Source organism: Nicotiana tomentosiformis, chromosome 6, assembly GCF_000390325.3.
Source record: "Nicotiana tomentosiformis chromosome 6, ASM39032v3, whole genome shotgun sequence".
Lineage (NCBI taxonomy): Eukaryota > Viridiplantae > Streptophyta > Magnoliopsida > Solanales > Solanaceae > Nicotiana > Nicotiana tomentosiformis.
The window spans coordinates 8928521-8955743 of record NC_090817.1 but is presented as its reverse complement, the minus strand read 5'-3'; the positions used below and the strand labels follow the sequence as shown (position 1 = coordinate 8955743).

General features: G+C 34.1%; 3 protein-coding genes and 1 non-coding gene across 4 annotated transcripts; all 4 read right to left on the bottom strand.

The window, feature by feature from the left end:
• Nucleotides 1-4965: 4965 nt before the first annotated feature.
• LOC104115899 (probable xyloglucan endotransglucosylase/hydrolase protein 26) lies at nucleotides 4966-7198 on the bottom strand. The gene is made up of 4 exons (XM_009626618.2): nucleotides 7009-7198; nucleotides 6545-6645; nucleotides 6161-6354; nucleotides 4966-5555 (listed from the first exon to the last, which is right to left on the bottom strand). Exons 1-4 carry the CDS (start codon nucleotides 7175-7177, stop codon nucleotides 5147-5149), a joined length of 873 nt encoding a protein of 290 aa, XP_009624913.1. The 5' UTR covers nucleotides 7178-7198; the 3' UTR covers nucleotides 4966-5146.
• LOC117281384 (U6 spliceosomal RNA) lies at nucleotides 5055-5160 on the bottom strand. Its single transcript, XR_004512011.1, has one exon. It is a non-coding gene; the product is annotated as a U6 spliceosomal RNA (small nuclear RNA).
• A 2481-nt stretch (nucleotides 7199-9679) lies between the features above and the next one.
• LOC138893542 (uncharacterized) lies at nucleotides 9680-10231 on the bottom strand. Its single transcript, XM_070178161.1, has one exon. It carries the CDS (start codon nucleotides 10229-10231, stop codon nucleotides 9680-9682), a length of 552 nt encoding a protein of 183 aa, XP_070034262.1.
• Nucleotides 10232-23724: 13493 nt separating this feature from the next.
• Nucleotides 23725-26786, bottom strand: LOC104115900 (protein SPEAR3). Its single transcript, XM_009626619.4, has 5 exons — nucleotides 26235-26786; nucleotides 25733-25834; nucleotides 24867-24934; nucleotides 24270-24354; nucleotides 23725-24159 (listed from the first exon to the last, which is right to left on the bottom strand). The coding sequence occupies exons 1-5, from the start codon at nucleotides 26469-26471 to the stop codon at nucleotides 24043-24045; spliced, it is 609 nt and encodes a 202-aa protein (XP_009624914.1). The 5' UTR covers nucleotides 26472-26786; the 3' UTR covers nucleotides 23725-24042.
• Between the last annotated feature and the right edge of the window lie 437 nt (nucleotides 26787-27223).

Genomic DNA, 27223 nt, shown 5'->3' with positions numbered 1-27223 from the left:
TATTGAAATGAACATATAACAAAACTAACAATATCATATAAGATGAAAAAGCTATAAAGAAAAATATATTTTAGAATATCTTTATTTCATGCGAATAGCTTAATTTTTTTTATATTACTTAAATTTAAGATATTTATTCTTTTGCTTATATGTAATTTTCTTACTTTTATTTGAGTTTATGGTATTTGAATTTTGTTCTTGTATCTAAAGTATTTGTATTAAGAAGTAAATAAAGACAAATATATAAGAAAAGGGTTGACTTAAACCTAAACCTCCAAACCAAAACCTAAACTTCTCCTCTCCCTCAGCCGCCACTCTCCCTCTCCGTTTTCTTATTCCTTTCTTCCACAGTAGTGGCGTTAATTTAAAGCTGCAAGAAAAACAAAGAGGAGCAAGAGGGTATCACCGCTGCTTCTCATTTATGGACAAAATTTTTAACTTGTGGGTTTGTCTCTTCTATAACGTAGAGTTTTTGAATTTCCTTACACCTACTTGGATTTGGGGTTTTAAGTTCAATTTACGAGTTATTTCAGCAATTTGATAGATATTATGCCTTTTTTTATACGTAGTGAGTGCGATTTTGAAGATTTGATAGGTTTTGTGCCTTACACCAAATTCACTTGGGTTTCTGCTTCAATTATTTGTTTTTTATTTATAGGGTGCTCAAGAGAAAAGTGCCTTTGAGAAATTTCAATCTCTTCCAATGCCAAACTATAAGTTTTACTTCTTTTTTTGATCTCCTTAAGTTTTGTGATGTTTATTTAAATGCTTTTTCTTTTGTCTTCTGTGTTGGAAAAAAGTTTAGATCTTTTTTCGCTTGATTCATGGCTAAGCTTTTTCTTATTCCATAATTTATTGATTTTTTTTAATTACTAACTGTAAATGCATCTAAATCTATATATTGATAATTCAAATATAAGTTTTTCACAAGATCATGTTTTTTCATTATTTAGCATATATAGTGATTACGGAGAGTGCTTCATTATTCTCGGATGCATGAAGGTCAAGGGTGCGATGGGGGTGGCAATATGAATAATCAAGCAAATACTTATGTTTATTTAATGTGAAATTCTGTACATTATTTCTAATCTATGTTACAATCAAGTCTCACATTGGCTAGTTCTTTTCTTCAAATTTTAGTTATTGTAGAAGACTTCTCTACTAGATGCTATTAATTTATTAGTACAAATATGTATTTGGGAATTTATTTTTTGAAATTTTTTAAATTCCAAATTGTGTAGAATAAGTTATTTCTCAAGCTTAATATGTTATTAGTTTTAATATATTATGCACGGCCACAGAATAATTGGAAAATTTTAGAAAAACTCAAATAGCTAAGAAACAGGGGATTTGTGAGAGAAACTTTTGTCACTATAATAAATTAACTTTTTTGTCAAAAAAATAAAATATAATAAAATAATTTAACCACGACTTTTTTGTATGATTTGTAGCCATGGAGCTTTTAGTCCGTAGCTAAACAAAAATATTTTTGCCACGGGCTACTAGATGAAATCAGTTGCATATCTAAATTTCCCTGGCAAATAAATTTAAATCTTTTGCCACGCTATAACACATTGTGGCTACCATATAAAGATAGCTATAGATTTATTTGTCGCGCCAAGAGTATAAAATCATTTGCTATAAATGTATTTGTCGTGGCAAAAGTATAAAATTGTCGTGACCCGGAATTCCTACCTTCGGGACCGTGATAGCGCTTAGCATTTCACATGCTAAACAAGTCAACGTTAGAGGATTCTTTAAACTAAATTTTAGTCAATTTCAATAGCATAATCAATTAAGCTAAATAGATGCTAAAATTGAAATACGGAATAACATAAAGCCCATCATATTTGATACAATACGGATCTGGAGTCACAACTCACGAGCTTCTACAATTTACTACAAACAGAGTTCGAAAGAAATACAATTGTTCTGAATGAAAAGAAACAGTAAAATAAGGAAACTAGAAAGGGACACCAAGGTCTGCGGAAGCCAGCAGATCTACCTTGAGTCTCCGATAAGCAAGGCCGTATTGCTGAGTCTCATGATCAGCTAGGGCCGGTACCAAAATTTGCACAAAAAGTGCAGAGTGTAGTATGAGTACAACCGACCTCATGTACTCGTAAGTGTCGAGCCTAACCTCGACAAAGTAGTGACGAGGCTATGACAAGACACCCACATAATAAACCTGTGCAGATAACAATATATGTATAAGAAAACAACAATAATAGCTAAACATGTATTATTGGGAAGGGGACATGCTAAAGGGGCACAAGATATAAGAGATACAACAGAAATGATAACCAGAACAATCAACATATTTTTAACCAGTGAAAATAACTAAACACAATGAAGAAAATTGCACGGTATCACCCTTCGTGCTTTTACTCTCAACTTCACAATATAAATCAATAGATACGGCACGGCATCACCCTTCGTGCATTAACTCTCATAACATGGCACGGCATCACCCTTCGTGCATTAACACTCATAATATGGTATGGCATCACTCTTCGTGTATTAATACTCACAATATGGCACGGTATCACCCTTCGTACATTAACACTCACAATATGGCACGGCATCACCTTTTGTGCATTAACATTCACAATATGACACGTCATTACCCTTCGTGCATTAACACTCACAATATGGCACGGCATCACCCCTCGTGCATTAATACTCTCCCTTACCATATAACAATGAACAAGTAATAGCAGGGAGATAGAATCAACAAGAACAAGCCTTACTTCAACAATGGTTCCACAATACCAATCTCAACTTTGGAATCAATACTCAACTATCACAAAAGCATGTAAACACGATAAGAACGATCAACTTAGAAAGTAACTAGTCAAAGCATGAACAACAAGATCAAAGTAAGCAATAAACTACAAGGAACAAGTCCCCACCCGCATGCTTCAACTCGACAACAACGCATAAGTACTCGTCACCTCACATATACGTTATACCCAACATCTAAACATGTAGAAAATAGACAAACAAGTCATAATCCCTCAAGTCAAGTTTAACCACGACACTTACCTCGCTCTAAAGGTCCACTCAAAGCTCAATCACAGCTTTGACTTTCAAACAAGCCTCTGAACCAATAGAATCTAGCAAATTACCAACCAAACGATTCAAATTAAGCCTTAGGAACTACCTACGATTGCAAAGGATTCAATTTAGGTCATTATTAAAAAAGTCAACAAAAGTCAACCCCCGAGTCCGCTTGGTCCAAACCCGAAATTCGGACCAAAACCCGATTACCCATTCACTTCCGAGCCCGATTATGTAATTTATTTTGGAATCCGACTTCAATTTGAGGTCTAAATCCCCATTTTACAAAATTCCCTAATTCTATCCAAAACCCCCAATTTTCACCATGAAAACACAAGATTTTTAGTTGAAATCTTAGGAAATATAGTGAAAGATTGAAAGAAACTAGTTTAGAATCACTTACCAATGATTTGGGGAAGAAAGGTCCTTTGAAAAATCGCCTCTAGGGTTTCTTGTTTTGAAAATTTGAGAGAATAAACCAAAATCCCGTCTAAGTCCCATTTTGATCAGATGCGGATGTCGCATTTGTGACCTGGGGTTCGCAATTACGAAGCCCGCAAATGCGATAATTGCTTCGCAAATGCGAAGACTCCCCCATCTCTACTAACATCGCATTTGCGATGGTTTGTTCGCAAATGCGAACTTCGACTTTCCGAAATTGCGACCGTTTGATCGCAATTGCGATCACTGTACCCCCTTGACCTACTTCGCAAATGTGAAGTTTTGTTCGCAAATGCGAACTTGAGGTGCCCCAGCTACTCTTCGGAAATGCGATGAGTTGCTCGCAAATGCGAACCCATCAGAGGTCGCAAATGCGAAGCCTGACCTCGCAATTGCGAGGTCTGAGGCCTACACCAAAAACTGAAGCACACGAGCAATTTTCTAAGTCAAATTCCACTATGTTGCCTATCCGAAACTCACTCGAGCCCTCGGGGCTCTAAACCAATTATGCAAACCAGTCTAAAAATATCATACGAACTTGCTCGCGCGATCAAATCGCCAAAATAACACCTAGAACTATGAATTGAGCATCAAATCAAAGGAAATTTTCAAGAAAACTCATGAACTTCTAATTTCACAACCGGACGTCCGAATCATGTCAAATCAACTCCGTTTCTTACCAAATTTGACAGACAAGTCATAAATATAATATTGGACCAATACCGGGTTCTGAAACTAAAATACGGACCCGATATCCAAAAAGTCAAACATTTCAAAATCATTAAGCCTTTAACTTTTAAATTTCAACAAAGCGCGATAACTCGGGTTAGGGACTTCCGAATTCGATTTCGGGCATACGCTCAAGTCCCAAATCACGATACGGACCCACCGAAACTGTCAAAATACGAATCCGGTCTGTTTGCTCAAAATGTTGACCAAAGTCAACTCAAATGGATTTTAAGGCAAAAATTTTATATTTTCTCAGCTTTTAACATAAAAGCTTTTCAGAAATACGTCCGGACTGTGCACGCAAATCGAAAAGGGTTAAGATGAGGTATTTAAGGTTTCAAAGTACATATTTAGATTCTAAAATATAAGATGACCTATCGGGTCATCACAAAAATTATTGTTATACATATAGCTACAATACAAAAATTTCGTAGCAATAAGTATTAATCCTTAGCCACGAACCATATAAAGTTTGTAGCTAACTTTTAGTTACACCACATTTTGCTACGAATGCTACGAAAAATAATATTGTAGCTAAAGTATTTAGCCACGAAAATTTTCATAATTAGCTATGTTGTGTTTTGTAGCTATAAATGAATTATGTTGTAGTGCTTGTGAGCTTAATACAAACAACCAAATTTTTACTTTAAAAGAATGGAGTACATAAATAAGAGATCAACTCAGCAAGATCTTCTTGCTCAAAACAACAAAACAAAATATTTTGGAGAACAAAAATAACAAACATGAGAAGCAAAATATTGAAGCTCAAAGGGAGTACATTGAAAACTTTATTTCAAATAAGAAAATGGAACAAGTACAGCTTTCACATTGACGTCCTTCTCGGTTCATGATGCGTGTCATCGTTGGGAAAAGACCATGCTAATCTTCTCTATATCGTTACAATTTTGACGGCCTTCTAGTTTTGTGGCAATGAACATTCAGTAGGCGTAACTCCCTTGAATCGTGTAGTATCTTTGCAATAGTCATAAATCATGTATTTGCTCCTAATTGAGTTCATTTGGTCCACTTTAGGAGCACTCAATTTACTGTATAAAGGAGAATTCCACCAATTGGATTTTGTTGGAATTGCACATTGGACAATACTTAATGGTCCATTCCAATAACAAGCTCTTGGCCTAAACTTACGATATTTTGCAATAAATGGTGCATTTGTCCAATCAATTTTGTCACGGCCACCTCTTGTTGCCCATTCATCAGCATTCCAAAGACTAGAGTAGATTCTCATTCCTTGTTGGTTTGGAAATGGAATTCCTTTGAGTTGATAATTTCTAAATACCCTAATTGGAATACTATCTACATACCATCTGAAAAAATAAGTAGTGGCACATCAAATTTCAAGATTATTTTGCTTTCTACTATATATATGGTTGCACGTCTATTTGGTATAACAAAAGCCATTTTTCGGAAAATAATTTTTTTCTCAAAAATATTTTTCATATTTGGATGGAGAGTGAAATTTATTTTTCGAAAACCCAAATTTATTAAAGACCGATGAAATATTAGCAAACAAGTTAGTACCTTCTTTGATGGAACTTTTGAGTATTAACGATTGATAATAATAATAATAATAATAATAATAATAATAATAATAATAATAATAATAATGATGATGATAATAATGTCTAAGTGTTGGTTAAAGTAGTGGCTGAAACTTAAGAATTGAGATATCTTTGGAGAAAAATGACTTCAGCCCTAGAGTGAGGGAAGTCATTTCTCCCTTTTGAACTGGCAAATAAATACCGGAAAAGTGACTTATTTTCTGAAAAAACTATTTTCCAAAAAGTATATTTCGTGATACAAAATGCACTCTAATTTTTTTAAGAAATAAATAGACACTAAGAGTGGGGAAAGTTGACAAATAAGCTGGTTTTCATATAATGAAGGAAGATGTCTAGAAAAATCGACTTACACTACAGCATTGGGGTTCCAATGAATGGTGTAGTTGTGAAAATCAGCAGTTGGATCAAACCAAGGATAGAATTGTTGCTCCCTATTTCCAACACCTTGGGTATAAATATTTGTGTGGAGAATGTAAGGTTGTCCCGATACATTTCCTAAAAACTCAAAGTCGATTTCATCATGCTTGGTACCAGTAGAAGATAACTGCAAACGATTAATAAACAAACATCGTAAGTACACAAAATTTAAACTCTAATAGTTGATTAATAAACAAACATCGTTAGTGCCCAAAATTTAAACTCTAATAGTTTTTGTACAGTTGGTTGACTCCAACAAAAATTTTGAAGTTGTAAATTTTATTTTTCAAACTTGAATATTGTATAACTATACTTACATAGTATGTTGTAACAGTTCCAGCAGAGTTGTTAGGTACCAACTTGATAAGCATTTCAAAGCTACCAAAAAGAAATGTTCTTTTTGATTGCGCACCAGAACCTGAAGTTAAAATCAGATTAGTTAGTAATATTGTCAATCCAAAAAAATTTAAAATTCTAATTATCTTTTCGTAAATAAAAAATGTCATTCATTTTTTCGCCCCCTTTGCGCTTAATTAGCTGGGCAGGTAATCGCCTCGAGACAGAGGTAGATCTAACGCATATTCTATGATTTCAATTGAACCCATTGTTTTCGACTCAAACTATATATAAAATGTATACATATATAATAAGATTATACTTATTCTGAACCGACCAACTCTAAATTTTGGATTCACCTGTGCCTTGAATAGGTCACAAGGGAAGGTTACACAAGGAAGAATTATTTGCACATCATACGTATGTAAAAGAAAATTAAACTTGCCTGCAGATTTATCAAGGACAAGTTGAAGATCTTCCCCTAGCATTTGACAATGATGAGCACCCCAATTGACATACATGCTACTTGAGATCTTTCCATTGACTATAGCACAATGAAATGCAATTGTTGCAATGATCAAAACCAAGGAATTAAAAGCTACAAATTTGGCCATCTTTATAAATTTGTGAGTAACTTGAAATGGCACGTTTTGCTCTTAGGTTGTGTAGGCTTTATATAGCTGAAAATTAAGACCCTTTCAATTACTATGTAAACCTCTTTTATGTATTTTGTGCTGACCATGTTTGAGGTTGGCATTCTAAATACCGAGTGGACGCAGTGGGCAATAAACTAAGAAATCTGGTTACATATTGTTGTAGTATTTATATCTCGAAACTTACAGCGACAAAGACCATTTTGATTGGCTTCAGGATTAGTACATTTTCTGGTCCCAAATGTTAGTTTTTTTGACAAAACCGATTTTGTTTTATAATATTTTAATCTTTTTGAAAAGTAAAAAAAATTATTACTTTTTTTTTCTTCAAATTCACTCGTATTGTTCCAATCAGAAGGTTGTTAAATGTACATAAGACGTTTAAGAGAAATAAAGACTAGTTTAGACAAATGATTTAATTATTAAGATTATTAACTAAAATATCTTTCTTAAGGGGTGTGCAAATATTTTAACGAACGGATGAGTATCTAATTTCATGTTGGAAAATTTCTAGTAATTAAGAATGCTCAGGGATATGAGTTTTGAAAGCTAATTAACTAGCTAGATAAGTTCTTCCCCAGCTATATATGACAAATTATTTTGACAATTAGGGTTTTGAATAACGTGCAAGAGACTAAAAGATTTTGAGATAACAAGTAGGCTATTGTTCAATATGAGAAGTGATCAACTCCATTAGGTCTAGACGTGCAGACCATAATATTATATTCTTTGTATTGGAAGAACTATATAAACAGCAAATGAGAGACCCCAAAATTTTGTATCGATCTATTTTTGTGTGGCTTGATTTAGAGAACGATCAACGTTTTTTTGTCATATTTTCCAATCAAATTGTGTACTGTCTAATTTGCATCTCCTTTACGGTAATTTTATATATATATATATATATATATATATATATATATTCGGATGAAGAACACAAATAGTCCTCATAGTGGGCAGAACTTCAAGTTTAACAAGTGTTGCCCCTCGCTTGTCCCATGAGCAACACTTTTAACTTTTGATTTTGAAATTCTGCTCATAAGGCAGGTGGAGGTTAAAAGTTAAAGAGCATCCCAAAAAATATCATATTTCTGCAATTTGTTTTGTCTATATTCTCTACGTTTTGGGTATAACACGTACCTTTAAAAAAAAATGTGAAATCCATACTTTGACTCATGAAAATGCGTAAATTTCTGCATGGGCATAATCTATATTTGGTTACATATTTATGACATAGCAAGATTTTTTTCCAAACTTTCCGCATTTGATTCTTTCTATTTTTTTCAGGTACCTCCTAATTTAAGAGATAGGAATTTGGCATTTGAGACATCTTTATTACTCTTCAAGTTTTTTATGCTCAATCGAATCACCATTAGAGTAAGCAACATTTTCAGTGTGATTAGCAGTTAAGATATTTATAGTTAAGAGCGTTCTTAAGTAATTCCTAAATCTATCTTTTTATTTCCAAAAAAAAAAAATAGAACAACCAATATACGATGTTCACTTGTTTCTAAAATTGATATTAATCACGTCAATTTTTGAACTAAGTCATGTTATTTGGGACTCCGGTATAGATATATTATACGGAGTTATCTATATCTATCTATCTATTTATACTATATTAAAAGTACGAAGGTGCTTAGCGAAATGTCGTTCGTCTTTTTCACCATTTTAAAATAGAGTTCATATTATACAAAATAGTCATATTATTAGTTTTCAAATATTTAGTAATAGTGATTTAATTAACTCCCTATTATTTAGAAATAGTCATTATTTTATTATTCCTCTAATATTTATAATATTGATTTTCAATTCCTTTCAATTCTAGAATTTCAAATAACTTTCAATTCGTACAAAGAAAGTTTCTTTCACTTTCAACTTCATCTATATTTAGGAGTCTTTATATTGAAAAATTGGCATCCTATAACAACACATAACAGGAATTGGCAATTTTTTAACCTTATATTAGGTTTGGCAAAGATATCCCCAAACAATTGGCATTATATAGCCAAATGTCACGTCCTTAGTCGTTAACTAAATACACGTGCGGCACTTGACAATTTGCTCACGTTCTTGCTATGCCAAGTCAGCCTTACTACACTCAAGATCGCTAAGAGAATGGTAGAAAGAATACAAGAGAATTGTTAATGGAAGCTTTGTATTATAGAGAACTTGAATTGTTTGCTTGATGAAATACAAATGAATGGCCCCCTTTATATACTAGTCTCCTAGGGTCTAGTATGTAAATATTAATTGTTACACAAGTCCTTAATATTTACAAGATAAGGGCTTTTTCTAGAATTCTCTACAAGCCCTAGAAGATTCTAAGGACTTTCCTAGCAAATCCATAGGGATCTAGGGTCTTCCAAAGGAAATGTCCATACTTCTCTAGAATCTTCTCACAAATGCAAGCCTTCCTCCTATGTAAGCTTCCACATGGCATTAATATATGCCAAATGGCACCTATGTGGTATGATGACATGGCGAGTCATCACACTCTCCCCCACCTAATGTTGCGACGACCATGGCGCAATGTTGCTGCATAAATTCTCGAATATTATCTTTGAATTGCCATAAATCTTCATATCGTTCCCATGTGGCCTCCTCCGGTGATTGCCCCTTCCAATGGACGAGGAACATAGCGGTGGCTTTTTGCCCTTGTTTTCGCGTGGCCTGGTAATCCATGATAGCCTCAATCTCCCTATCATGCAATGAGGTGATAGTCATAGGCGCTCGACTTGATTGGACCCTACTCGGATCATCCTTATCTTCATGATATGGATTAAGCATGCTGACATGGAAGACTGGGTAGATCTTAAGATACGATGGCATGTCAAGCTTGTATGAGATCTTGCCTACCTTGGCGACTATCTTAAATGGCCCCTCAAACTTGCGAATCAGATTCTGATGCATGCCCCGTAGTGCCTTAAACTGTCTTGGGTTAAACTTCACCATGGCCATGTCCCCAACTCTATAGTCCGTGGGACGCCTCTTACGATCTGCAAACTTCTTCATCTTCTTAGCTGCCTTATCCAAGTAGGACTTAGCAGTGTCAAGCTGCTCCTCCTATCCTTTGGCTATATGATAAGTCCCCAAACTCTTTCCCTCGAACGCGGCTGGTAATGAATGTGGGGTTTGTGGCTGTTGGCCTGTGGCTAGCTCAAATGGTGTCCACCCCGTGGACTCACTCCGCTGCAAGTTATAAGAGAATTGGGCAATGTCTAGGAGCCTTTCCTAATCTTTCTGATGTGCGCTTACATAATGCCTCAAGTAGCATTCTAGTAAGGCATTGACCCATTCCGTTTGTCCATCTGTCTGTGGGTGGAAACTAGTGGAAAAGTGCAGCTCCATGCCAAGTATGTCGAATAATTCTCTCCAAAAGTTTTTAGTAAAACGGGGGTCTCGATCACTGATAATATGCCTTGGTAAGCCCCAATACTTCACCACATTCTTAAAGAATAGCTTGGCGGCTTCCTTGTCAGTGCAACCCGGTGAGGCGGGCATGAAGGTGGCATATTTGGAAAATCTATCCACGACCACTATAATAGTACCATAACCGTCAGACTTCGGTAGGCAAGTGATAAAGTCCATAGTCACGCTCTCCCATGGACGCTCTGCAACTGGTAGTGGCTCCAAAAGTCCTCCGGGTTTTTGTTGCTCAACTTTGTCCTGTTGACAGACAAGACAAATTTGCACATAACACTCTATGTCATCTCGCATGCGTGGCCAATAGTAGACTGACTCAACCAAGGCCTTAGTGCGACGTTGGCCTGGATGACCAGCCCACATTGTGTCATGACTCTCCCTTATGATTCGCCGTCTAATATCTCCAAACTTAGGCACGTAGACCCGCCGACCTGTGGTAAGCAGTAGACCGTCTTCGACCCAAAAACGTCTCGTATTGCCCTAGTTGGCTAACTCGATAAGTTGTTTGGCTGCTGGATCATGCTGTACGCCTTCTTTTATAACCTCACGAATGTCCCATCTTGTTGAAGTGATTGCAGCAAGCTCGGCCTTTCGGCTCAAGGCATCAGCTACAACGTTACTTTTGCCCGGCTTATACTCCAGCTCAAAATCAAATTCGGCCAAGAAATCCTGCCACTTAGCCTGTTTTGGTGTGAGCTTCTTCTGCGTATAAAAGTAGCTAGTAGCTACATTGTCGGTCTTGACCACAAACCTCGACCCGAGCAAATAATGTCGCCATGTATGAAGGCAATGCACAATAGTGGTCATCTCCTTCTCTTGCACCGTGTAATGCCGCTCCGTCTCATTTAACTTACGGCGCTCAAATGCTATGGGATGCTTATCCTGCATCAAGACACCCCCAATGGCAAAAATCTGAGGCATCGGTATGCACATCGAATGTCTTGGCAAAGTCAGGTAATGCCAAGACTGGCTCCTCTATTACAGCTTCCTTGAGGTCTTCAAACGCCCTTTGATAATGCTCCGTCCAAACCCATGGCTTGTGCTTCTTTAGCAACTCAGTCAATGGTGTGGCCTTTGCTGAGTAGCCACAGATGAACCAACGATAGTAGTTAACAAGGCCAAGGAAGGATCTCAACTCAGTTACCTTCATAGGTGCCTCCCACTCCTGGATAGCATGTACCTTATCCTCATCCATGCGTAGCTCGCCATTGCTAATAACATGGCCTAAGAAGTGCACCTTTGATTGTGCAAACTCGCATTTCTCCCTCTTGATGTATAGCTAGTTCTCCCGCAAGACTTGGAAAACCTTCCTTAAGTGCTCCATATGCTCCTCCAAGGTGTTGCTGTAAATGACTATGTCGTCTAGGTAGACCACCACGAATTGATCAAGGTAGGGATGAAAAATTTTGTTCATAAGGGTGAATAATGTGGCTGGTGCATTGGTTAAGCCGAAGGGCATCACCAACTACTCAAAGGCTCCATATCTCGTCACACATATTGTCTTCGGCTCATCCCCTTCTGCAATGCGAACCTGGTAGTAGCCCTTGCGAAGATCCACCTTGGTAAAGTACTTGGCATGCCCAAGTCTATCGAACAAGTCAATAATGAGCGGGATCGGGTACTTATTCTTCACTGTGACCTTATTAAGTGCTCGGTAGTCTATGCACAAGCGCAACGATCCATCCTTCTTCTTCTGGAACAATACTGGTGCGCCGAAATGTGCCTTTGATGGGCGGATGTGACCAACATCTAGCAAATCTTTCAATTGTTTCCTGAGCTCTTCTAGCTCGGGCGGTGCCATACGATATGGGGAAAAATGCGGGTGGCTTAGCCCCTGGCTCCAACTCAATCTTGTGATCTACCTCTCGCCTAGGCGGCAAGTGCTTAGGCAACTCCTCGGGCATGACATCTTTGTTTTCCTCAAGCAACTTCTCTATGCAAGGTGGTAGTGTCTCTTGAAAACTCTTGTCTTCCTCCAGACTTGCGATGGTTGCCACAAACGCCGGCTCCCCTTTCTTGATCCCCTTGACAACCTGCATAGCTGAGAGTTGTGCTTGGCTCTGTCTATGTGGCATAGACACTGTAGGTACCATGCAAGCTCCTTCTCGCTCCATAACCAAGAGATGTTGGAGGTAGGGGTCAATCAAAGTATGACAATGTCTAAAGAACTCTTGTCCCAATATGATGTCAAAGATATCCATAGCGGTTACGGTAAAGTTTGTCATACCTTTCCAAGTTCCCAACTTGGCACCAACTCCATTAGCTACCCCACGAGCATGCTGTACCTCGGCATTCACGGTCTTGACGCGGGAGTTGGTTGGAGCAAGCTTCAATTCTAGTCTCTTTGCAGCAGCCTCAGTCACGAAATTATGAGTTGCAGAAGTATCCACCATTGCACGAACAGGATTGTTGTTGATGGTGAGATCCACGTACTGGTTGCCATTCTCGGTAGGTTGGATAGATTGCTTTGTGACAGCACCACATAATTCGATCATACCTAACTGTGCTGTTCCCGAACTCTCTCCTTATGGCTGCTCCTTCCGTTCACGGACCATGGCGCTAAGGCTCTTTAGGTCGGGACAATTCCTAAAGATGTGCGGCCCTCCGCATATGTAACATCCCTTCTTCTCGGCCTGCGCTTTCTTCTAGGCGTAGCCCTGACGACCACTCAACTTTTTGGAATCTTGAGTCTTGAAGTATTGTTGTTGTATCTCTTTGCCTTTGCCACGGTCTACCCCACCTTTGACATTGTTAAACTTTGATTCTTTGACTTTCCCTTTGTCGTGCTTGTCATGCCTGAAATCCATCAACGATTCGGCCTCCACTATGGCTTGGTCTATATTTGCGACTTGTCGGCGTTGTAACTCCTGCTTAGCCCAATTTTACAACTCGTCCAAGAAGTGGAACAACAAGTCATCATTGGTCAGGTTGGGGATTTGAAGCATAAGGGTAGTGAACTCCTTGATATAGACACGTATGCTCCCTGTTTGCTTCAACTCCCTAAGCTTGCGCCTTTCCTCGTACAAGACATTGTTTGGAAAGAACTGTCGCTTGAACTCGGCTTTGAACTGATCCCACGTGCTAATAATACATAGACCTTTATCCACGTCGGCCATCTTCCTTCTCCACCATAGCATGGCAGTCTCTCAGAGGTACAACACTACAGTATTGATCATGGCCTCGTCGTCCTTCACTTTTCCGTGCTTGAAGTAGTTCTCCAAGTGTCAAAGGAAGTTTTCCACTTCTTGTGCATCACGAACACCTTTGAACACCAGGGGTTTGGGAGCCTTGATCTTGGCCTCCCTCGTCACCACAATATTGCCGACTGCCTCGGTCACGCCAGCACTAGCATGCTCCTCGAGTGACTCTATCTTTGCCTTCATAGCATCGATAGTACTCAAAGCCTCCATGAGTCTGCACTCTAAGGCAATGATAGTTTGCCTTAGTTCCATCTCGGTCTGTGTACGTCCCTCCAAGTCATTTCGGATGCTCTCAATCTCTTCAAGAGTGTTCCCCTCAAGAACGCTAAGGGTGCCTTCTACCTTCCCCAAGCATTGACCAAAGATCTCCACGGCGTCCATCCCCGCGTTCATCTTCATCACCCACTCTTTACGAAGCGAGACGTCCTCGGGCAGGACCTCCACTTCACCCTCGCTTGCCTCAGTGGCAGATGGTTCTTGGGATGTAAGCCCTTAGTTTGACACAACCTCGGGTGGCACCTCATGGCCCTTGTTGGTGGCATTTCTCTTTTTGTTACGGTCGCTCTTGCCAGCAACATCCTGGATGACATTGGCTTGGATGTTGGCAGCGTTAATTTCTCCGTCGTTCGCGATTCCCTTAGTTGTAACCTTTGCTCTGATACCACGTTGTCACGTCCTTAGTCGTTAACTAAGTACACGTGCGTCACTTGATAATTTGCTCACGTTCTTGCTATGCCAAGTCAGCCTTACTACACTCAAGATCGCTAAGAGAATGGTAGAAAGAACACAAGAGAATTGTTAATGGAAGCTTTGTATTAGAGAGAATTTGAATTGTTTGCTTGATGAAATACAATGAATGGCCCCCTTTATATACTAGTTTCCTAGGGGCTAGTATGTAAATATTAATTGTTATACAAGTCCTTAATATTTATAAGATAAGGGCTTTCTCTAGAATTCTCTACAAGCCCTAGAAGATTCTAAGGACTTTCCTAGCAAATCCATAGGGATCTAGGGTCTTCCAAAGGAAATATCCATACTTCTCTAGAATCTTCTCACAAATGCAAGCATTCCTCCTATGTAATCTTCTACTTGGAATTAATATATGCCAAATGGCGCCTATGTGGTATGATGACATGGCGAGTCATCACACAAATCTTAAAAAAATTACTCTCTTTTGTATTCTCTCTAAAAAAACTACACGCTTATTTTGGTTTCCCACCCCTTTTCTCTCGTATTTCTTCTTCTATCTCTTCTCTTTTTCTCTCATAGTTTAGCAAACATTCTTGCAAATTATGCACACAAAAAAAATCAGTGGGATGAAAAGGTAAGGTTGATCTCACATCAGAGAAAATGAGAAGCAAAAACCAGGAGAGAAAAAATATGTTTCAACTTTATTTTTCTTCTCTCTTATTTTTTTGGTTGGATTGAATGAGTGGTTGAAAATACCTAAACGAGGCTATATACAAAATTTGAACAAGATTAGCAAAAACTAAGAGAGAAAAAATATATTTCAACTTCGTTTTTCTTCTCTCTTCCTTTTTTTGTTTGGATTGAATGAGTGGGTCTGATTGAAATTGGTTGAAAATGCCTAAACAAGGCTATATTCAAAATTTGAGCAAGATTAGAAATGATTTAGACTGGCTTCAGGTAAAATATCAGACCTAAAAATTCAATTGCGATATGTGTATATCACATTGTATATCGTGTACATCAGTGTATATCACACACAAGTTTTTAAGGACGTCTGTGCATATCACTTTGTATATCGTGTATACAACACAATTTGTTTATGGACGCCCGTATATATCACATTGTATATCGTATATATAACAAAATTTTCATGGATATACAAAGACACACATAATATACATGAGATATCACTAATGTACATAGATATATACACGGGTTACAATAGGGGATACACATGTTGAGTCGTCTTGAACTTGAGTTTTCAATCTGAAATGTATTATACAAAGAAGGAAAATAAAATTTTAATAAATATTTTTGATATATACATTATTATTATGTTATACACTGTGATATACAAATAATATAATTATTAATTATTGATCAAAAAATGATTTTTTTATATATAGCATGTTTAAGCAAATTCTAAAATATAAAAATAATAAATATAATTGAGGGAGTAAATATTATTTTGGTATACAAAAAAAATTAATTTTTGATATACACAAAGAAGAAAAATAAACTTATGATATCTATTTTGGTATACACATGTCTGATGTGCTATATACTGTGATATACAAATAATACAATATTTTTATTGTGATATACATTGATATAAAGGCAGCAATAACTATATATATACAATTTTATATTATCGATATACAAAGAATGATATTATTTATATACAAAGAATGAAAATAAAATTTTAATATACATGTTGATATAGACAAAGAAGAAGAAAAAAAGTTGTGATATGCATATTATTATTGTGATATATATTTATTGGCTATTTGATGTCAATATCTATAACTAGGGCTATTTTCTGCCAATTATATGGGTATGTTGTTATACCACGCCAAAACTCCCTTTATATTTTGTCCTTTTCGAATTAGGGCTTTCTTTAGTTAAAGAGTCAAAAAACAATTAATTTTTCTTTAATAGGAAAACCTCACAGTTATCATTCCAAAATTAGGTTCATTGATCCTTAACAAAGTAAAAAGTCGGAAAATGTTATGTTATGTTATGTTTATCATGACATTTTTGTTTAATAAGTATGAATATTCATTCAAGATTATCAATACAACAAAATAATAAAAATAAAATAACATCTTAATATTACTTTTTATGTGGCTTTTAAAATTTTGTACTCGTGACTAGAGGTACTTTCGTATTTATATATAGCAAAACTTACTAAATTTATAAAATTAGTTGACCTAAATCGGGGTTATTTTGAAGCATTGTACTATTAAGATTTTTGTTTTTCGTGCATAATATCTTAATATTTCACAATTAATGGTTGTTTAGCATTTTTATGAGATAACTGGAAGCTTAAATATGAGTAGGGTGTTTGATACAGAAAAAGAATCACAAAAATCATAATGATGGTTGTCGAACAAGTTTTATTTTACAAGATCTAATGACATCCTTTGGAGGTACTCTTGATTATTAGTGTTATTTAATTATTTTTCTAATATTTGAAATTTTGACAATAATTAAATGAATTGTTAAATTTTTGACATAATTAAAAAATTTGACTCTTAGTTATTAAATTGTTATATAAATTATTTTCTTATTCGTTGTAATTTTTAGAATTAGTTATATAAATCAAAATTTAATTGATCAATAAACTTCGTAGAATTTAAACAAGCATCATTTGTAGTGAGTACAAGTTTTGGTAACTGAAAAACAAACATGAATCCTTATGAAATTGATTTGATGTAACTATAAAACTATAAATTTTCTTAAGTTGGGTGTAATGACTAATGACCGAGGACTTCCTTTTTTGCAGTTTTTCTTTATTGAATTAGCTATATATGGTAAATACTTTTTATTTTTTGGATTTTACTCTTTATTTTATAACTCAAATTTAAATTTGTTTATACTTATACTTATTGTGATAGGGTACACGCGCAACGCGCGTACCCTAAGACTAGTACACTATATTAAAAGCACGAAGGCCCTTAACGAAATGTCGTTCGCCTTTTTTACGCTTTAAAAAATGAAGTTCACACTAGACAAAATAGTAATTTTAATATTTTCCTAATATGTAGAACTTTCAAATAAAAAAAATACTACTATTTATTAAATATTTCCTTGTTTGAAGTACGTAGGACTCATAACTAAAACTTTGGTTATGAAATCTTTCCTTTTAAAATTAGTAGAAAGTTTAATAATTAGGATTTCAAACTAAATATTGTCTGGGAGAACTAGGAGTATTCTCTTTTCATTCTATTTTCTTACGGCAATTTTCCTTTGAAATATGTTTAGGCATTCATTCTCACCCTGTCCTCGACATTGTTCTCCGACGATGTCCCCTGGGCGAAAGGAGCCACCATTCTCATAAATTTAATAATTATTAAATATAGTTTTTAAATATTAAGAAAAGTATTGTTTGAAAAGGAAAGGAGTTGAAAATTTATCTATATTTTCTCTATTATTATAAAATAAAAATCCCCAATGCAAAAAAAATAAACAAATTATTATTTTTAATGGTAAGAATAAATAATCCACTCTTTGAATTAATTAATTAGCAAAATAATCAAATTTAATTCTTTTTCAAAATCTCATGTTAGTAATAATATTTCAAAATCCAATTTAACAAAATTAATAATAATTTTCGTAATATATTCCCAAACTTCTCATAAATCAGAATATGGCATAACAGACATTTATTGGATAATATTTTCTTATTTAGTTAACTAGCTAAATTGAATCAACATTCATTATTAATAGCTAATATTTTTTTGTCAATCATTTTTTTCTTTTTTATATTAATAAAGATATTTCATATTATTTATTCCAATTGTTAGGTGTAATTTTTAAATGCATAGCTCTCTCTCTCTCTCTCTCTCTCTCTCTCTCTCTCTCTCTATATATATATATATATATATATATATATATATATATATATATATATAAACAATAATTATACCCTAGGAAAATAACACGTAAAAAACAGTTTGGTAAACTTTTATTAATTATTTTGCTCATGTTATCGGCATGATAAGGTTGCACTCTAAATAAAATATATAGCACATTGTTATTATTTGATTAATATAATTATTTCTCCTATTTCTTGTTTATGGAATCGTTTGGCTCAATCCTATATTTTAGTAGAAGTAAATTCAAGATGAAAAGGAAACTTTATTAAACGTAATATCTTAATGAGTTGTAAGTCCTAGATATTAGGATTTTGACTTAATTCAAATAAGGAAAATTTTAATAGCTAAAATTTTTAATTTATTTCAAAATCTTAAATATTAGGTGAATAATTAAATGATAATTTTGTCTAATGTAAAATTTATTTTTAAAGAGTAAAAAAGACGAACAATATTTCGCTAAGGGTATTCGTGCTTTTAGTATAGCACTAGTTTTAAGGTACGCGCTTTGCGCGTGTACCCTATTTCAGTGAGTATAATTTTAAAAAATAACATGACTATTATTGAATAATATATCTGAGTTATTTTGAGAATTAAGTGGCCTTCAGAGCAAGGTAAGTGTTGTGTCTAACTTTGGCTTGAGGGAATAGGTATTGTGTGAGTATTTGCTACGTATTTTGTTGTTGAATACGACGTATAGTTGAGGTGACGAGCATCTATACGTTGTGGTCGAGTCATAGCACGCGAGTGAAATTCTATTTCTTGCAAATTTGTAGTCTTAAATCTTGTTATCCATACTTATTGTTGTTGTTGAAATGTTGGGAGACTTGTATCCGGTTCCACCAAGGTCGATAAAATTATGAATATTGATTCGAGGTCGAGATGTTAAATTATGAAAGTAATCATTGATGAAATATTGATTTTTTGTAAAACTTCTCTTTATTTGTTGTTGTTGATTCTGTGAATTGTGAGGAAAAGTGTAAAGCACGAAGGGTGATGCCGTGCATAATTTAATTATATTGTGAGGAAGAGTGTAAAGAACGACGGGTGATGCCGTGCATAATTTAATTATATTGTGAGGAAGAGTGTATTAGCACTAATGCTTCAGTAAATAAAAAGTGCAAAAATGTGATTCTTTGATCATTTAAAATAAAATAATCTTATTAAAAATATTTAATTAAAATAAAATATTTAAAATTCAACAAGAGCTAATATTAAGAATTTGAAACAACAAAAATAAATTATTTCTTTTTAACATTGAGAATAAATACTTAAGTATTAAAGTTATTAAATTAGCAAAAGAATGCAATTATATTCTTTTCCAAAATTATAAACCTAAAATTATTTTTCAAGTTGGCTTAAATCTTAGGGACCATAAATTTGTTTCCTCGAAAAGATCATTGGTGATGAAAGAAATTAGAAAATAGATTAAATTAGTTGTAGTATAGTATTAAGAGTTAACTTGGTTAATATGCAAACTTGAACAAATGAGAATGAAATAATAGAAAACAAAATTTATTCAAATTGAGTCATCATTAATCATTTTTTTTATTTTATTAACTAAAACTTCACTGCTAGGTAATATTGTAACCTTTGACGAAAAATAAATTAAGAATACATAAGATTCAATTCTTCAGTTTGTGTTATTTCACAAATTTTTTAGAATCATAATAAAAGTACAGCTAATTCTATTTTTATCTTCTCGGAAAAACTTAACAAAAATATTTTCAGAAAAGCTCTTACATCTTCAAGAGTGATGTGTTCTTCCTGAAACTAACAAGGAAGTATAATAACTTGTAAATTTAAGATGATATAATTACAAAACTACAATAAAAATTAAGTACTGAATATAATAGAATGATGATTGAGGACCCTATGAGACATAGTTTTTTTTTTTATTGAGTTCGCAATATAGGATGAATATTTTTCAATTTCTAGAGCTTAACCTTTATTTTATAACTAAAATATGTATATATATATATATATATATATATATATATATATATATATATATATATATATAGAGAGAGAGAGAGAGAGAGAGAGAGAGATTAAACTTATATTATACACCCATCAATTATTTTTAGATTACGCGATTGGAGGAACGACTATTTAGATTAACTCTTCTTTTAGAAAATGGCTATTTTTTTACTTTTAGACTGAGTCAGAAATTATTAACATTCGATAGCCGAAAAAATATAAAAAATTTGTATATTTTTTGTATATAACATACATAATGTATATATATTTAAAAATATATATTTTTCGACTATTATTTTGAGAGCGGCTATACAATGTCATTTTCTCAACCTAAATTATAGTTCAGGGAGTACAGCCTGGAAGTTGAATGTGAAGGCCCGATTTAAAAAGCCCAGGCACTATAATAGTGTCATAAACTACAGAGTAGTAAAAAAGTCCTCCACTAGCCAAATATACAAAAAAAAAATATCTGATTATTATTTTTGAGAGCGGCTATATTATATTGTTTTCCCACGTTTTGTTTTTGTTTGGGTCAATATGAATCGGAACAAAATGAGTCGCATAATAGACACATAACCCTAACTCGTTCGACATGTACCAACTTCTCCTTTGTTTTTTGTTTTACTTTTTGACATATTTCTTTCAAATTTGGCACAAATTGGAATAATTCTCAAGTCCAAATTGGTATAACTTCAAATCTAAAAATTAATTTGTCTTCATTTGCTTGGGTTTGAGTTAGATTTTGACTTTTTGGACCTATTTTGAAAGTCTTCTGATAATCGCAACAGTGATCACTCATTAATTATCTGAATATGAAGTAGATCCAGAGAACAATATGGGAGTACTATACAGCTCATGCAATCTTGTGAAATTAATTTTCTAACTATTCATAACATCACTATAGGTATTTTCAGAGAGACAAGAGAAAGAACAAAGAACTAAAATTATTTAAGGCATGGAAATGACAAGTGGTGACTAAAATTATTCGTTGCTTATGTAGTATTTTAGCTTTGTTTACTAATCAAATAACAAGGTAATATCGTAGTGGTGTGATGCATATATGGAATCCCTCACCAGGTAATCCAAGATCTCGGGTTCAAACCATGTAAATAGAGAAATTTTTGGTAAGAAGTATTTTTTTCTTTAATGTGTCATATGCAGTGTGACTCTGAATTAATTGGACCACTGAGTTTTGAACACAGAATAACTAAACCCGAAAAACGTACTATCGAAATGGAATAGGGTGGGGATGTGAAGAATGAACATTGGGTGTAACTCAACCCGAAAAGCTAATTCATGAGCTGAGAATGAGTTTTTGGCCAATATTGTCCCTTATCTTTGAGGGTAGGTCTATTTTGCTCCCTCAAATATAGCCCTGAGCATATTTAGTCCCTTAAGTATGCTAAAGTGGAACACATTTAGTCTAACTCACACAATGTGTTCAAAAACTAATGGTGTTACTCAACTCTGATTCATGAAGCAAATCTTCTGCTCTAAAGCAAAACGTTTACTCTCCTTATATACTTTTTTCGTTACCAGATATAAATAGTTTTTGGCACGGTCTAAAAGTGATAATATAATCTGGTTATTCGTTTGCTTCAATAATATGCATAGAAGTGATCCTGGCAACTCTATTTTTTTCAAAATTTAACTTTTCTTTTTATAAAAATCAACCGAAATTTTTAAATGTATATATATACAAAAATATATATAAATTTTATATATTTTTTCGGCTATTATTTTTACAATGGCTATACAGTATCATTTTCTCATTGAAAACTAGCACAGAAGTGGATATTTTCGAGGTCAAAATTTTAGAAGACATTATCTAAAAGTGAGGAATTAAAGTGATAATTTGCGTTATTCAATAAAAGGAGAGTAAACGTTTTGCGTCAAAGCAGAAGATTTGCTTCATGAATCAGAGTTGGGTAACGCCGTTAATTTTTGAACACATTGTGTGAGTGAGACTATAGATGCTCCACTTTAGCATACTTAGGGGACTAAATATACTCAGAGTTATATTTGAGGGACCAAAATAGACCTGCTCTCAAAGATAAGAGACAATATTGATCAAAAACTCAGCTGAGAATTGCTCAAAACTTATAAGGAGACCAATGCCATATCCCGCAACCAATACGGGACAACTTAACACTCGCTCACGCTTATGCCTGCCAATTAGAGCATGAATAATAAATATGCAGGCTCAACAGTAGATAAACCAATAATTGAGATGAGTCTCGATCTGATATTAAGTGAAAAAAATAAAATTTGAATCTGACTTAACTTTAAAAATTAATTAGTAAGATAAATTACTCGAGACCATACGAGTAGAATAGTGGAGAGTTGTGTTGAGCTCCCATACATCATATCTAAAATCTCGTAGGAATGTCCCTTATTTCTTATCATTTCATGTTTTACGAGAAAACTAGTTACTCCCTCCGGTCCACAATAAGTGACCAAATTGTCTTGGGCACACCCATTAAGAAAATATAAAATTTTAGACAAAAATAGTTAGTGTGACTAAACTACTCTTAATTAAATATTGCAGCATAGTTAATGTGAGGAGTAAAGACTTTTTAAGGATACGTACATAAGGGTAATTTTGAAAAAATAAATTGAATTTTTTCTTGATTATATAAATGAACACTTATTTTGGACCAAAATAAAAAGGCAAATTGATCGCTTATTGTAGACCGGAGAGAGTAATCAAGATTAGGATTGTCAATGTATTGGGTTTCCCAAAAGCCAAGCAAGATTTCATGAATTCAACTATGATAACCAATAACGTACAATTTCTAACCTATCTTTTCCAATAGTTTACTATCATTGGATTTGATCTTTGCCAATAATCTCTTGACATTAATTAACCTTATTAGTAAGTAATGGTAGTAAATAAACATCATTCATACATTGTACCAAATCAAAAGAACATCTTAACACCAAAAAGGTCCAATAAGATGAATACAAAAAAGAGGAAATTTGCAAAGATTTGTTCCTTTCTTTTACCTTATGGGGAAAATCTTTGGTTTTTGTTCCCTCTTTTTCTTCTTTTATAAAGTTGAACACTGCTCAATAACAGTATTCGGATAACCTAAGGTACTTATTTACCCAAAAAAAAAAAAAAGATAATTAAAGAAAAACATTGTTAGATGTTTTATTTACTGCTTCATATGTACCCTAACGAGACTTTTTTCTTACTGATAAATCATAAATCTTCCATTAATTAATGGAACTTTACACATAAGGCCATGGATATTTTTTTCCATCTTTTTATGGAAAGCAATTCCCTTCAATTACAATTATTTTTTTTTGAAAGAAATTACTACAACAACTACTATGCTTTAAGCCCAAAAGTTTAGGTCGGCTGTATAAATCTTTACTGTTCATGTTGCTCCAACTAAGCTCGTTTCAGTCCAACAGTATCGAATTTCAATAAGCTGCTCAAATTGACTTTGTGCAACTTTACAAATCCAAACCAAAGGGTGCTCTATTTTTTGAAAACTATTAGCTATGTATCATAACATATATCTTCAATCCATGCATCTGATCCCAAGGAAGTACATATCCTATAAAAGCTGTCACAATCATTAATAGGAAGATTATAACTCCGAGACACCGAACAAATTCCCTAGGAAGTAGTAGTAGTAGTAGAAGATCAAAGGGAAAGTCTGAGCTCCAAATCTAACTCTTGACAGCCATTTGATTCAGAATTCTGACTACTCGAACCAATAGAGTCACTTCTGTCTTTCTTCCTCCTCCTTTCCATTGAATCCTATTAAATTACCAACCCAAAAATTTGTAATTAATTTATTATTTTATTAACATAAGCTAATTGCAAATTATGCTATATAGTAAAATGGAATTAATAATGTAGCAAAATACCTCTACTTGCACATTATGGAGATGTCTAGTCATATTAGGGTGAGCATAATGTTGAGGTTCATATACTGTGCCAGGATGCCAAGTACTGAATTTAATCACAAAAGGAAGAATAATCAGAGCCAAGTACATTGAACAACAACAACAACATACTCCGTGTAATCCCACAAATGGGATCTGGAGAGAATAGAAAGTATACAACTTTACCTTTACCTTGTGCAGACAGAAAGGTTATTTTCGGTAGCCAAGTACAATGACAAAATTATAGTAATTCGATGAAAGTAAATGGGGAGAATAGTTAAAAGAGTTTTACTTATATATATATACACGTACAAACGGACAACGATGAGTAAAAACCTTTACACTATCATGTCACATAGAACATGAACTAGTAATTTAGAAAATAAGGCAGATCAGCTGCCACACCAAAAGGGCAGTTCGGTGCACAAAACATTCCGTTTTCATGCAGGTCCAGAGAATGTTAAGGAAATTGATAGTGCAAAAATTCTTTATACCGTTAGTATAGTTAGTGTATGTAATTTAAATCCTAACGAGTTTAAAATTCTCAATTTAATCGATTCTAATGAAAGGAGGAAGTACCTTGCTATAGAAGTAGGCTGAGAATCTCCATATCTAATATTTGCTCCTTCAATGCCACTCAACCCCATCTGAAATTGTAGAAATTGTTACAGCAGATAGAACTCGAGTGGGAAAAAATGAAAAGCCAATCACAAGAAACAAATACTATCAAAATACCCCAAGAAATTAAGAAGGAAATTGAAAAATGAAAGTTAAAGTGCACAAATGTTCTCTAGATTTCAGATTCATATCCAGTCATGTAAAAATGAATACACATACTAGAATTCTCTTTCAAAAGTTACTGTTAAAGAACTTATATATTCCTATAGGTCACGGGTTAGAGACGTGGAAGCAGTCACTAATGTTTGCATTAGGGTAAGCTATCTACGTCACATCTCTTTTGGGATGCGGCCCTTCCCCAAAACCTGCGTGAACACAGAATACCTTGTGCACGGGCTGCCTTTTTCCACTATGGACAAATTTGCAAGAAGCAAGACCTCCTCAGGTTCAAAGGGCTTCCAAAGGAAAAAAGAAACAAAATAGGAGAAACTCATTCTTAATCTCTCTTCTGGGAAAGGGAAAGTTGACAAAGCTCACTTCAGACTATCACATTAAGAATTAAAATGGATTTTCTCAGTTACACAAAGAAATCAGGACTATTTCTCTTTAATAGAACAAAAATAATGGAAGAAAAAAAGGGTAAAAAAAGAACAAGAAATCATCTCTACACATCTCCACAAGCAGTACAGGCAACTCCAAGTTTGAAGATCATACATATTTATGTTTTGGGACACCTTCCCATATTAATGGAATAGTAATAACAAGGAAAACTTTAAGATTTCAAGAAAAATAGTTCATATCCAATACTATATCTTATAACTACATACCATAATGCCTTGGTGCCCAGGAAAACCATAAGAAGGTGATGAAGAAGACGAGTATGAAAATGATGGAGATGATGAATATGTTGTTTGTAGTCTCATTTCCTCCTGCATATATTACAAATTCAAAAAAAAAAAAAAAAAAACTTTATCAAAACCCTGAAAATTCCGATGGTCAAGAATAAGAGAGTGGATTCTGAAATGTTTAAATATAACTCCATATATATGTTACAATAACAACAACAATAAATTCAGTATAATCTCACAAGTGCGGTCTGGGGAGGATAGCGTAAACGCAGACCTTACCCTTACCTTACGAAAATAGAGACTGTTTCAATACACCATCGGCTTAAAGAAAATCATAGTCACAACAGTGTTGAAACTCCATATATATGTTATTTTTAATATAAAGTATGAATCCTAAAAGACCGGATTCTATCGTACTCGTGAATTCATGGTTAGATCTGCCACTGAAAAGTCATAGAATTAGAAATGATAAGATACAAACCTGTGTGAGATTGGTGGTATAAGGGTTATTGTGAAGAGAAGAAGGAAGATTGTAATTAGAACAACCCATTTCACTATGTAATCTAATTTTCTCTAATTGAGCAACACCAAGTCCTCTTTGTGGTTGCTTATTTTGCTTCTCTGAATTATTTTTCTTGCTTTTTCTTGATGATCCTGATGAAGATGATGATCTTTCATTTCCCAAAAAATTTGGTTCACCAAAATAATTACTGCCCATTTCTCTTTTTCTCAACAAAAAGAAGAAAACAAAAATACTTGAGAAGAAGAAGAAGTAAGAATTAAAAACCAAGAAAGAATCAAGAATTGAGATGATTTTGCTCAAAAATTTTGTAGCATTATAAGGCTAAAATCAGTAGGTTAAAGAGAAAGAGAGATCTTCAAAAATTAAAGGGGTTGGTTTTTTTAAGCTGTCAATAATTGCATAGCTGGATCAGATTGCATTTAGATTTATGGAGATTGATTTGATTTATCCTTATATTAATTGGATTTTATGCCCTTACTTTTTGCTTGCTTGCTAGCTCATTTTTTGTGAACTTCTATAAAAATTGCGTCTATTATTTATTTGTCTTAGTCATGGACTTGGAAGAAGACTTGATAGTGATTGTCCCTCTGATTTCATAAACTCATTAAATTATGCAATTATTCCAAATCGTATCTTCCCTACGCGCTTCACTCCCACGTTGTCTCTCCCCCACTCCTCGTAAATATTTACTCGTATTGAGTATTTACACTAATCCAATAAATTCACGATACATGTCTTCACAAATATGTTACCACTAAATTATAGTTAATTAATTCACATTCTCACCTTAATTTATCATAACTATGATAAATTAGTATGATTTGGTGTAAACACCCGGTGTCAGAGGCGGACCTAGGATTTGAGCACGACGGGGGCACCATTGTATGCTAATTACTAGCGATAAAATTTGGCGGCAACTCTTTGAAAATTCAATGACTATGATGACT